Source organism: Pocillopora damicornis, chromosome 5 (genome assembly GCF_964200805.1).
Source record: "Pocillopora damicornis chromosome 5, jaPocDami1.2, whole genome shotgun sequence".
Taxonomy (NCBI): Eukaryota; Metazoa; Cnidaria; class Anthozoa; order Scleractinia; family Pocilloporidae; genus Pocillopora; species Pocillopora damicornis.
This window is the reverse complement of record NC_142674.1, coordinates 24,300,253-24,313,005: the sequence shown is the minus strand read 5'-3', so window position 1 is coordinate 24,313,005 and position 12,753 is coordinate 24,300,253. Positions and strand designations below refer to the sequence as shown.

The following is a 12,753-nucleotide window of genomic DNA, read 5'->3' as shown; positions in this document are numbered from 1 at the left end:
TTGACTGCGGATTAGGGATAGATACTTCCAGAGGTGGCCACTTTGGATTGGGGGGGGGGGGTTGGTGGGGGAGTCACCAGTTTCGAGATGCGAGAGCTTTGGTAAAGCTGAAACGACAAGTGGCGTTATATATGGCCCATTCTAGGTTAAAACAAATAATTACACTGAGAAAACATTTTTCACTAGAATAAGAAGTATATTCGCACGTGAGTCAACTGAAAATGTCAAGTTCTGCCTTTACAGGTAATTCGAAAGCTATTCAAACAAAAACCTACCATCGCTATATCTAATACAAATTACACATTAAAGCTTTTCAATACAAAGGAAATCAATTTTTTGGTTGGTACTTTTCAGAGGATTGAAAAGGAAATTTTTTTTCCATAATGGCTGTTACGGTGGAAGTATGTATAAAACTTTGCATATTTGAAACCCACTCATTCAGAAATAATAAAAATATTATTTTATAAAAAGATGTGAAGAAATTAATTCACTCTTTAGTATAAAGGTGATCAGCATGAAAAAACATAAAGTTGAAAATTCAACATGTTAAGTGTTTATTGAATGTTCTGGAGCCTTGATTCAAGGCTGGTAGCCTTCACAAAATTGAAAAGTTTCTTTTAAATTAAATTTCAAGTCATTGCTAGATTTTTGCCACCATTTCCAGCCAATTTACAATGGTAATAGAACTGAGTGGAGTCTAATTAGGTCTGTTGCTATCATACTCATGATTGACAAAATTGGACGACTGCGAAGCGGGACACCAATTTGTCAATCACAAGTATGATTACAGAAAGAATTGAATAATAAGAAGTCCTGTTACCAATTAATTGAAAACAACAAATACATTTAGGTTAAATATCTCTGGTTAGAGACAACGTCTAAAGTGAAAATTATGTCTCCATTTTGGTGCTCATTGATTAAGCAGTTTTTTTCATGTCATTCAATAATTTGGCCAAAATGGCATAGGTATCTCTTCCATTCTTTAACCGCGATTCAGCGTACTGGATGAGATGTAACGGATCATCTATATTTAAATTTAAAAAAATAAAAATTAATATCAATCAAGTAAGCAGATTGTCTACTGCAGTTAGAGCGAAATGACAATTTCTTTTATGTGCCCTTAACAAATATTTAAATCATCTGCCATTTCTCCTCTGTTTATTACGCCGGCACAAAGGATTCATTGTAAACCAAGGAAAATGGTTGAAAATCAAATTGTTGATGAGTGATTTTGTCACTTTGGCTTCTCAGAGGTTAATGGTACTTTCTCATCACTTTCAAGTTAGCCAATCAGTGTGCACAAAAAAATACTATTCACTTGGTTTTTGGTTCTTGGGTTTGGCTTTTTCCAGTGTTTTTGCTGCGTTCTCATACTCAACTAGTTTACATGTACGATGGAAAAGCATCTCCTGCAGGGTAACAGATGGACAAAACAAGTGCAGTAAACAGTTAAAATAATCATCTTGAGACAGCAAGAAGAAATAACCAATTGAAAAAAAGGGGTTTTCAAAGTTAGGGCACTGGAATTGCAATCCAGAAGTCCCACATTCCAGCTCATCTGTACTTCATGGTTCCAAATTCAATTATACCATGAAGCATTGTAAATTAAAAAAAATTCCCCAAGTCAGTTCATGTTTCCGTTCCACCATTCCAGTTTTTGTTTGTAAGTTTTCCATCCCTTTTGCTTAGCAGTATGAAAATGAAATGTAAATAATTACTTCAAAGGGTGCTTTCTCAACAGATAACCTCTCTCTTGTGCTACATTCATGTAAATGCACTAATACTTGCCAATGAATTGAAAAAATTGAATGCAATAGAGATAGAGTGGGTAGAACCCAGTCTTCTCATTCAAGACACAACTTACAAATCATTTGGGATATGAGAAATAGATTGGTCAACAGTCTGGCTGATGACTTGTTGTTGTTTGGTTATTTTTGGCTTTCCTTTTCTGTCATCTTTAGATGCGCAGTGATCCTGAGCTTTTCTCAGGCTGTGATAATGCTCTCATCCCACCCCACCCCAAAAGAAAATAGTCCCCTCCTTTCTCCTTCCCTAACCCTGCCCACAAAAGGAAAGTTGGTATCCTTTGAAGAGTTCAATAAGATCCAAGTTTTCCAATACATATTTCACATACCTTAATTGGCAGCATCCATGTATCTGGAATAAAGTTCTAAAGTAAAACCTAATGTGTTGTCATCATTAGTGGACATAACATCCAGCGATTCCTAAGGAAAGGAGAACACACACACACAAGTAAGACAAAACAAATTAAACTCTTGGAATTGAAAATACTGCTAGCAACACTAGTTCCTGTCTAAAAATGCTATCATACCTTGACACCATTTAGTGCGCTTGAAAAAGTCACCAAACTCCTGTAAAAGTAAAAAAAGGTTTTAAAATTAGCTTTTCGTTACACCCTGACATCAGAATGTATATTCTCAATACTGTTCTTGGTACATATTCTATTATACTGACAAGGAGAAGTTGTTCAACAATCAAGAGCTTCTTTGTTTTTTTCTATCATTTCCTTTATTCTCATGACCTTAATGTACTATGCAGCAGTGATATGGTGAGGAGAATTTAGATGCTGATCACTTCAACAAGAGAGGAAGACATAACTATCATGCTAAGGTCTTGGTAGGTCTTGATTGCATCTTATTGCCAGTTCTCATGATGGTTACAGCAAGTAGAGCTAGCATGTAAGATGTGGTAAAACAGTGGTTATTCACATGGGAAAAAAAATCAGCCAAACTATGTCTGGTCCATCATTGCTTGCATTGGAAGTTTGCCACCACAGGTTAATAATGGAAAGATATGAAATAAATATTAAGTAATTATTACAAAATCATATCATTTAGCAATTTCAGACAAAGAACAACAAACCCTTTCAATTCCTTGGTACTATTATCAACACCAGCAGATGCTGTCATGATGCCAGAACTAAAATCATTCACTGCTAATGCAACACCTGAAATTCACAAAGAAATTCAAAATTACCAAACTTACAATGTATTAATATGCCATCATGGTGAGATTGTCATAATCATACAGTATCATTTATTATCAAAATCAATCATATATTTTGTAACATCCTGATACATTACAATATGTATGATTGAATAATAATTCAGGTAGGTCTTTGCCACCCTTATGTTGTTTTCACATGGATGTTCTTTAGATATCAATGTTTTTGGCCGAACTTTCTGTTAAAATTCACTAGCCTGGGCCATTCACCAAAATCATGAGATTTGAAGTTGTAATTTGCTATTTCAGCCTTAAACAACCTTAATGCAGATTACACATTCCAGTAAATAAAACATTGCTACATACGTTGCTGACTGTGTACCATTTTGGTGAAGTTCTACAAAAAAACACAAGTAGAAAAACATTTATTTATTTAATCTCAAAATTGTCAACTCTTACTTAGAAGCTAAAACCAAATCTTACTTTCCTCTACAACCTCATTCTCATCATAGGTGCTGTTTGGTGCAAAAGCAATTCACAGAATCATAACTTAATTGTTTATGTTATTATTGACTATTAGACATTCTGGCTTTTCAACCACAGTTTCCAGCAGAGTTGGCATTTTGTAATTCCAGGTCTTTTTTCCCTCATAAAAGACCTCTAAAACAAACCAACAAGATGCATGTAAATGTAATCTATCCTTCACCCACAGGTAGCTCAGGGTGCAGAATCCTAGCCCAGACTGACGTGGTGAGAGAGAAGCATTTACACTTCAACCCTTAAACTCCCATCCATGACCAAAACATTATTTCTCCCCACCACATCAATACAACACCAAGCAGGAAAGTGATGCTCTGATTATTAGTTGATCCAAAACCAAATTCTCCAAACCTACATCATATGAATTTTGTGGCAGAAAGTGAAGGGAATTACTGAATCATATAATGCACCCCTAGAAAAAATATTACTACTACTGACCCCATATGTCTCCTTGGTAAGTGATGTGTACTCTTCCACAAAATCTCTTTTCTTCTGAAATTCTTCAACAAGATCCTAACCAAAAGGAATAACTTCTGGTTATTTGTATTTCTAGGAAGGCCAAGTCATTCTTGTAATGGTTAAATTCAAAAGAAAGTTAGGTCATCTGTGAGCAGGGCCACTGTAACCCTTTAACTCCCAGAAGTGATGAACATGTAACCTCTCCCTTTAATATCCATATATTATTAAGCAAACAGGTAATGAGAATACTCAGACTCATCAGGTACAAGATATTACCCTGATTGAACACCAAATTCTTGTAACTAATTCACAAGGAAAATAATGTGTAGCAGCTACAGGGGAGAATTAATAATCAGATCTTGGGAGTTAAAGGGTTAATTGCACTTTGGCAAGAGTGTTTCTTCACCCGCAGAAGAGAATGAGGCCTAGTAGAGCAACACAAGCTGCTGAGAGGCTTGCAAAGGGTTAACACTGGTAAGGAGGGACCAAGTAATCAGCAGCTTAATCCCTGAGAGTGACTGACATCTAATTTCTCCTTACCATATCCCCACTGAATCAAACATTAAGGTCAGGAGAATAAAGGAACTGATTACAGACTAAAGAAGCTCTTAATTGTTAGACAAATTCTCCATGTCAGCATCTTAGGAAATGTCTAGAGAACAGTATGGAGAATATGCATACTGATGTTAGGATGTGAAGGGTTAAAACACTGTCTCTCTGTATGCCATAATTCAAACTACAATAATTCATATTTCACAGCCCTGAATGAGACATACACTGTATGTATGATCCAAAACCAAATTCTCTGAACAAACATCATATGAATTGTATGGCAAACAGTAAAGAGAATGACTGAACCATAATGCACCCCTGGAGTAAGATTCTATTTGGAAAAATATAACAACTACTGACCCCATATGTCTGCTTGGTAAGTGGTGTGTACTCCTCCACAAAATCTCTTTTCTTCTGAAATTCTTCATCAAGATCCTAACCAGGAGGAACAACTTCTGGTTATTTGTATTTCTAGGAAGGCTAAGTTATTTGCATAATGGTTAAATTTAAAAAAAGAAAAAGGTCATCTGTGAGCAGGGCCTCTATAACCCTTTAACACCCAGAACTGATAAACATGTAACTTCTCCCCATAATATCCATACAATATTCAGCAAACAGGTAATCAGAATACTCAAACTCATCAGGTACAAGATGTTACGCTGATTGAACACAAAATTCTCGTTGCTAATCTATAAGGACAAGTGACTAGCAGCTAGAGGGAGAATTAAAAATCAGATCTTGGGAGTTTAAGGGTTAATTGCACTTTGGGTAAAGTGCTTCTTCACCTGCAGGAGAGAATGAGACCTGGAGCAACAAGAGCTGGTGAGAGGCCTGTAAAGGGTTTAACCCTTTAACTCTCACAAGTGACTAACATGAAACTTCTCCCTATAATATCCATAAATTATTCAGCAAACAGGTAATGAGAATATTCAAACTTGTCAGGTAGAAGCTGCTATCTTGATCTAGTATCAAGTTCTCATAACTAACTTATAAGGAAATATGTACTAGCAGCTAGAGGGGAGAATTTAAAATTAGATCTTGGAAGTTAAAGGGTTAACACTGATAAAGAAGGACCAAGTATTCAGCAGTTTAACCCCTAAGAGTGACTGACATCTATTTTCTCCTTACCATATCCCCCCTGAATCAAACATTAAGGTCAGGAGAATAAAGGAGCTGATCACTGACTACAGAAGCTCTTGATTGTTAAACATGTCAGCATCATAGAAAATGTTTAGAGAACAGTGTGGAGAATATGCATACTGATGTTAGAGTGTGAAGGGTTAAAACAGTCTCTCTGTATACCACAATTCAAACTACAATTATTCATATTTTACAGCCCTGAATGAGACATACACTGTATGAACATGAATGAAACTGATCCTTGCAGTTACATGCACTACTTAGGCAGTAGTGAAAATAAGGCCTGAAAAAAATTCAGGCCTGTACGGGATTTGAACCCATGACCTCTGTGATACCGGTGCAGCGCTCTACCAACTGAGCTAACAAGCCAACTGGGAGCTGGTCATGATGGTGGTTCTAAATAAACCCGTGAAGTGATGAATATACGGTTAAGAATATATGAATGTCATATATTTGAACTGCGGATAAAGACATGAATGAAAGTGATCCTCGCAGTGATATGCACTACTTAGGCAGTAGTGAAAATAAGGCCTGAAAAAAAAAAAATATGACTTTCATATATTCTTAACCGTACATACACTGTATGTTATTAAACAATAATCCAGTGATATCACAATTTTACTAAATAAAGACTTCTTAGATAAAAAAAATCAAAACAAAACAAAAAAACATAAAAAATCCTGGAACATTTTGTACCTTGTGACTATGATGCCTGAAATCATCCACAGCTCATGATATAGACTTGTCCTAAGACCCTTTTTCACTTTGCTTCTCACTGCAAGCTATGTAATAAAAAAGGTTTTTATACCTTACACTATAAGTGTATGAGCATGAGATGCCATTAAGCCACTGATCACTGAGTTGAAAAGAGATTAATTTCTCAGAGCAAGGAGTTTAATAATGATTATCAAACTTAGTTTTACCAAGTTACAACAGACATTTTGTTACAAAAGAAATCCCCCAGGCATATACATACAATCAGCAAGAAAATTGTCAACACACTACCATTGAAATGGCAATATTCTGGAATAGCATACCAATTATATTCCTTACTTTTAACTCTTCTTCTCATGTACAATGTTTCTTTAATTGTTTTACACCATTCTACAACATTGACTGGTGGAAGAGCTTATTGTTGCAATGAATTGTAGTTCAATTTTCACTCCATTTCCACATAATTCCTTAGAGGTGGCTCAGTGGATGTTGTGTCAACTGATTTTGTCTTAAAAGCATTTATGACCCCTTAAGATGAAAATAGTTATAATTATTGTTGATTTTATGAAAAATATACCTATGTAGTTTAAATCAAGTGTTGTTTTGCCATAGTATGTCAGTTTACAAATTTGGTGAAAAAAATCACCCACACTCACAGGGATCATGGCCAAATAACTGTAAGAGTATCTTATTATTTGAAAAACTCACATTTTCCTCTTTCAAAACCTTCTGCAAATCTTCATCTTTTGAAAAGGCTGGGTGGCTGACAACAAGTTGAAAAAATCTGAAAAACATTAAAAATTTTAATTCTTGAGATGGGCTAATATACAATGTAAACATGTGAATCAACAGTGTCTCCCTGAAAGTATATTAAATTTTAGAGAGAAAATAGTATCTTCAAGAAAAACTGAATCTTTCCTGAGGAAGTTTCTCTAAGATCTGTTTCTTGTTTCTTGTTGGGTTGTTTTCTTGATCATTTTGGTTTTACACCGCCAGTTCACTGGGAGAAAAAAACTTAAATGGAAAATTAACTCTTTATATCCTAACAGTGACTAACATCAAATTTCTCCTTACAATATCACACCTAAATCACAAGTTAAGGTCATGAGTGTAAAGGAAATGATCATCAACAAAAGAAGCTTTTGATTGGTAAACAAATTTTCCTTGTCAGCACCTTAGGAAATGTATAAAGAGCTGTATGGAGAATATGAATACTGAATCTAAGGTGTAAAGGGTTAAAAAAACACTTTCCCAACCCGCTGCTTTTCTTTCCAATACTCTGTAATCTGGTGTAAATCCATACAATTACTGAACTGTCCCCTTTTCCTATTCCTTCATTACTCCTTTCCATTGGTTATCCTCAATTTCTTTACTCCACCATAAACTTTGTTTTAACATTAAAATATACCTGTTTTTCTCCTTTCTTCCACTTCTCTGAACATTCCTCTGTAACCCAAATTCACATCGTCCCTGAATTTCTGTCTTACGAGTCCTTCTCGTTCAGTAGCTCAGTAGCTCGATGTGCGGCGCTTGGTAACCACCCTGTCGCACTTCGCGAACAAATCATCAGCAGAGTACCATTTGAGTCGTGTGTCAAGAGGATGGTTTCCAAATGACAAAGTACCGGCTGTATCCATGGAAAATGCCTTATGGCAATGATGCTACTGACTCTAGATTGTTACTACCAAAAAGGCAAAGTTAGTCATCAAGTTAGCATCCCTGTACAGCTTTTTTGGCCTTGTTAGGCCTGATAAATAAGGCGTTGCTAATATAAGGGGCTTGGGTAGCTTATGAAAAGATGTTTTGAACATCGGCAGAAATATTGGACAAGATGGCGGCAGCGCTTACGCATTTCGTCCATAATGGCGTCCAAATAATATAAGAAACTGCATGGAAATTTGTAAAATTTCTAAAATATAACAATCAGGAGCTCATGGTCCCGTCTGCTCTCGATCGAGACATTTTCAGTACTGATTCTGCTATTCATCAAACCTCAGAGGGACTCGATAAATAAAAACCACTTACTTCCCGAGCCAGTTCTTTTGTCATTGATCATTGACCTAGGTCGCCATACAGTTCTTCAAAATCCGTCGTTCTCCATCCCAAACACTCGCCTATTTATACAGGAAAGTGCATCAATAAAGTCAACTGCTCTCGATCGAATTGACGGCTACAGAGTTCGAAGCGTCCAAACATCCTGTAAAATTGCCATTTCCTCCCATCAAAAAAGTTCCCAACGCGCCAGAATATCCCTTATTTTCCATGTTGAGTAAGTGACGAGACGCCATGTTGAAAACTATGACTGAAATAGTTAAACACAAGCAACGCTAATCTTCGAATCGTCGGCCATATTTGTTTATGTTCTTGCAGGGAAATAAATTAGTTCTCGGTCCTTTTCGGAATAAAAATATGCCAGGCATTGAATGCAAATTCAGTAGTCTTAGCGCGAAAATTAAATTAAAGCAAATCAAAATTCTGACATCATGTCATCGCTCTGCCTCGAAAAATCCCAAAGATTTACTTGCAGGTCTTCTTTTCTTTTTCTTTTCATCAAGTAGAAGATCTGCGGTGCTCAAATTGTATAAGTCATGGTACGAAACACTCTTCTTTGCAGATCGAGCCGTGATCGCCGCCATATTGAATTCTTTTGATATTCTATTGTTCCAGAGTGTAATAGGATATACCGCTGATAATTGTTAGCGGGCTCGAAATGTCCTTGATTTCTGGCGATAATTACATATGGAACATTTGCAGAAAGAATTGGAGGTGCGGAGGCCCCATAGTCTGCATCTGGAGTCTGAGTCGAGAGATTCCTATGTGGAGACCAGACAGGAACACTTCGACAAAGAGACTTAAGAAGTAATCTGCTCTCATCAAGAATTTCACTTTCCATTAGTTTTGATTTGAAAGTTCCACTGCCCGAGAACACGACTGCAGCTGATCTTAATCAGACAACTGAAGAAATTTCCAGTAACCTATTATTAAAGTTTAACAAAACAGATGTGAATCTTAATATCAGTGGGATTTCCTTAATTTTCGATGCTTCAAAACTACCTCAAGTCCGCTTCGTGCGCCTTTTATGTGATAGTGGACAGGTTCTAAGAGGCTCCAAATGTGGTAGCAGAGTTTTTTATCAAAAAAATCCTTACGAATCTCAAAACACAAAGTGACTGGTTAACTTACTTTGCTTAAAAGATTCTTATTTTGTCCAAGATAGTAGGTTACGCTGGCACTTTTCCATAAGCAAGTATTCTAAAAAATAATTTGATCGCTTTAGACAAACAGGAGCAGTGAGATGCATGATGCAAATGAAAGAATAGCCAGATAATTTTTTATTTCACGTTTGCTAAGTACTTCCCTATAACTATGAAATTTTCTAAAATGCCCGAGTTTTCCAAAGCGGCCATAAAAGCAATTTCACTTCCGCTTTATAATTGGTTTATTTAAGAAAATAGGTTTTATACGATTGGCTGCCTACTCTAGATCAACAATCTTTCAAAGGCGCAGAATTTCTTCGCAGAAGGCATTTGAAAAATTATGTGAGTTGAAAAAACGTATTGAAAGCGCTAACTCTAACTTAAGGAAAACTAAAATCTTCCCATAGCTTTTAAGCCCCAAGATGTTTACGGAGTACTTGGCTTAGTTTAGACCCTATCGTAAGTAATAAGAAAGATGTAATTAACTCAACGAAGGAAGCATATCATAACCAAGCACCAAAAAGTCATTCTTTTAGATGAATCAACGTACAAAACATTTCTCCTGAAAATGAGTTTCCTCGCATGAGGATGAAGAATGATTGTAATATAAGTATCGAAAAGGCAATGCACTTGCCTTACTATGCAGTCAGATGCTATAAACAGCTCTGAAATTGCTGACTCAAACAGTTTGATGATAGGTCAAACCTTTTTAAACATCATCGTCCCTTTTTGCTATTTATAGTGAGCTGTCCTGTTGGATACTTCCACAATACCTCAGATTGTCAGGCATGCGCAGTGGATCATTACCAGGATAAAGAGGCACAGACTTCTTGTGTTCCTTGTCCATCTGGAACATCAACATTCGGGGAGTTAGCATCTAGATGGCAAAGAAACTGTAAAGGTCACTAATAAAATTATACTAAATGTCTTATTTTGACTTATGATGAATTTATTTGTACTCCTGTAAACGATATTTGTGTTTGACCGCTTGCCAATTCTTACTTTCATCAGAAAATTTCAAAACATCAAATGCTTGGGCAAATCAAATCGATGGGCGCGGGACATCAGGTCACCATCTCAGTGCCATTGTTAAGTTGCCATGGCAATAGTTGTACCAGTCATTGTAATAGTTGCTGTCGCCATCTTTTGTGTGTGGAAGGAAAGAATGTAAGTCAAAAGCATCGTTTTCTTTTTCTTTTTTTTTTTTTTTGGTTGTCATTATCGTCACCATAAAAATTTCTTACTGTTATTTTTACTGCTGTCGTGGTTTTTTCAAAAGTGGAATAGAAACCGATAGAGTTGAATTGCAATGGAATAAACAAAGCATAAAACAAATATTCTTATTTTTGGCCGAGTAAGGCATTAACAAAGTTAAGATTTTGTCTTGTTTCGGAGTTCCAAGACGCGTTCGCTTGAATGACATAGCATCACATAGCAAGGTTTGATACATGCGAGCTACTTAAAGATTCATTTCGCTCTTTCTCATCTATTTTATCGTTTCTCCCTCAGAAGACCTCGGCGAAGAACTTCTGAGACCAGGGGACACAACAATCCAGCATATGAAGATCCAATGAATACCCGTGTCTATGAGGAAATTGAAGAATTGCAGTTTCCGAGTCCTCATTCCCATTATCAGTTACTGAACACGGAACCACATACTTACGCGGAGCTCCGAAACAGTCACTCTCAAGCCTAGGGAAATAGTTTGACGATTTTAGATAATCTGAGTTCAGATTTTTTTTTGCTATAGTCCTACCTTCACCGGTTTAAGCCGTGGATATGCAATGCATAGGAAAAAGCAACGCGTTAACGCGGCCTAGGAAGCCTAGGGAGAGCATACATATATCTTACATAGGATGCGAACTCAATGTTAGCTTTGGCAAATCAATCAAGGACAGCTCTTGTGGGGATGACGGCTAATTTTGTACCGATAATGTACTGCGCAATAGCCCTTTTATCACAATGTCAACAACTGAACATTCCCTCTTATCACTTTGTTGTGAGAGTGGAAATTAAATGTCAAGGTTGTTTTGGTAAACTTAGACTTGACCCGCCGAAATAACCAATTATATTCTGCACGTTATATCCACGAGTTCATCAAAATGTCACTTGGATCTTGTTATACAGTATCTATTGATGGGTTCTAGTGCGGAAGGTCTATAAGGATTAGAGGAAAGGTTCAATACTTCTTACAGGTATCGAGGGAAGCTTTATCACGGAGAAAATGGCCGCAATTCAACGATAAAACCGCCCACGTAGACAATTCAAATCCAATCCCTTGGACAGTGTAATGCGTTACAATCAAAGATACACTTTGGGTGCAATGTAGAGTTACGAGTTCAGAATAAAATGTTTCATTCTTATTTGGATTTGGATCTTTATCAGTTTCGTCATCTAACAAGAGTATCTCATCAAAAAATGTATCTTAAATTTCGTTTTCCAAAATTGTTTCTAATACCGCATTTGTTCTCTTTTTCACTCGTGTCCCGCAATGTTATGGAGAAGCAAAACATGTTACAATTCTACCTTCAGACAAACAACAATCTTTCTAACTTTTTTCATCAATAAATAACCCCATCCCCATGCAAGTAACTTCTTTACGACATGATAATGATCACCCATGCGCTATCCAGGCTTTAATTAGCCTTTCATGAAAAATCTTTGACCAGGGAGAAGGGGAGGGAGCCCTGTGTGACAAAAATTAATATTTTCAACCCTCCAGTCCAATTTAAAAAAAACTTGAACTTTCGTTTAAAATTTACTTCAAGATGAAAGAGGAGTTTGTAGGAATGTGGGTATTAGGAATTGTGAGCCAGTACATTGTGAGACTTCACTGCGTCACTATGAACACTACTGAAACGAGTAGTTGAAAAAAGGACTTGTACGGGCCTGAATTTTTTTCAGGTCCTATTTTCAACTACTCGTTTCAGTAGTGTTCTTAGCTGCGAGGAGCTCTTAATTTCATTTCTTCACCGCAGTGCAAATATATGAACTTTATACATCTAAAATCATCATTCACCGCGTCGTTTAAAGGGCATGTAAACCCAAAAATACATGTTTTTCTTATACTATGTAAAAAGTGGCGTAGAAAACGAATTTGAAATTAGTTTTGTCCAATTCGACTTATTTTAGGAGAAAATCGGCATTTTTAACGGAAATTCCATTTCCGGTAAAAACAATAGCGAGA

The 12,753-nt window shown here is 36.4% G+C and overlaps 2 protein-coding genes and 1 long non-coding RNA gene across 4 annotated transcripts in view; 1 reads left to right on the top strand and 2 right to left on the bottom strand.

Annotated features, from left to right (window-relative positions):
- LOC149046097 (uncharacterized) overlaps positions 1-10,339 on the top strand; it is a 30,464-nt gene extending 20,125 nt beyond the window's left edge. Inside the window, exons 2-3 of the long non-coding RNA XR_016186640.1 lie at positions 9,465-9,486; positions 10,309-10,339. This is a non-coding gene — a long non-coding RNA (uncharacterized LOC149046097). The remainder of the gene's footprint in view (positions 1-9,464; positions 9,487-10,308) is intronic.
- Positions 1-12,753, bottom strand: part of LOC149046094 (uncharacterized) — an 87,506-nt gene that overhangs the window by 28,960 nt on the left and 45,793 nt on the right. The window contains exon 2 of the mRNA XM_089206514.1: positions 6,352-6,437. Coding sequence (XP_089062640.1) covers positions 6,352-6,437 — 86 coding nt within the window. The remainder of the gene's footprint in view (positions 1-6,351; positions 6,438-12,753) is intronic.
- Positions 176-5,767, bottom strand: LOC149046098 (uncharacterized). 2 transcript variants are annotated; one of them, XM_089206527.1, is made up of 8 exons: positions 5,644-5,767; positions 4,876-4,950; positions 3,943-4,017; positions 3,331-3,361; positions 2,884-2,968; positions 2,333-2,372; positions 2,135-2,225; positions 176-1,024 (listed from the first exon to the last, which is right to left on the bottom strand). In XM_089206527.1, exons 1-7 carry the CDS (start codon positions 5,644-5,646, stop codon positions 2,136-2,138), a joined length of 399 nt encoding a protein of 132 aa, XP_089062653.1. In that variant the 5' UTR covers positions 5,647-5,767; the 3' UTR covers positions 176-1,024; position 2,135. The 2 variants fall into 2 exon arrangements, with proteins under 2 accessions (XP_089062653.1, XP_089062654.1); XM_089206528.1 differs by lacking the exon at positions 176-1,024 and adding an exon at positions 1,319-1,409.

Bases quoted from the DNA above. Each gene is read 5' to 3' on its own strand.
- LOC149046098 (XM_089206527.1), bottom strand. The intron at 4,018-4,875 runs GTCAGTAGTTGT...CCTTTTGGTTAG, and splicing joins TTACCAAGCAGACATATGGG to GATCTTGTTGAAGAATTTCA. The intron at 2,373-2,883 runs GTTTGTTGTTCT...TTACTTTTACAG, and splicing joins AGTACCAAGGAATTGAAAGG to GAGTTTGGTGACTTTTTCAA.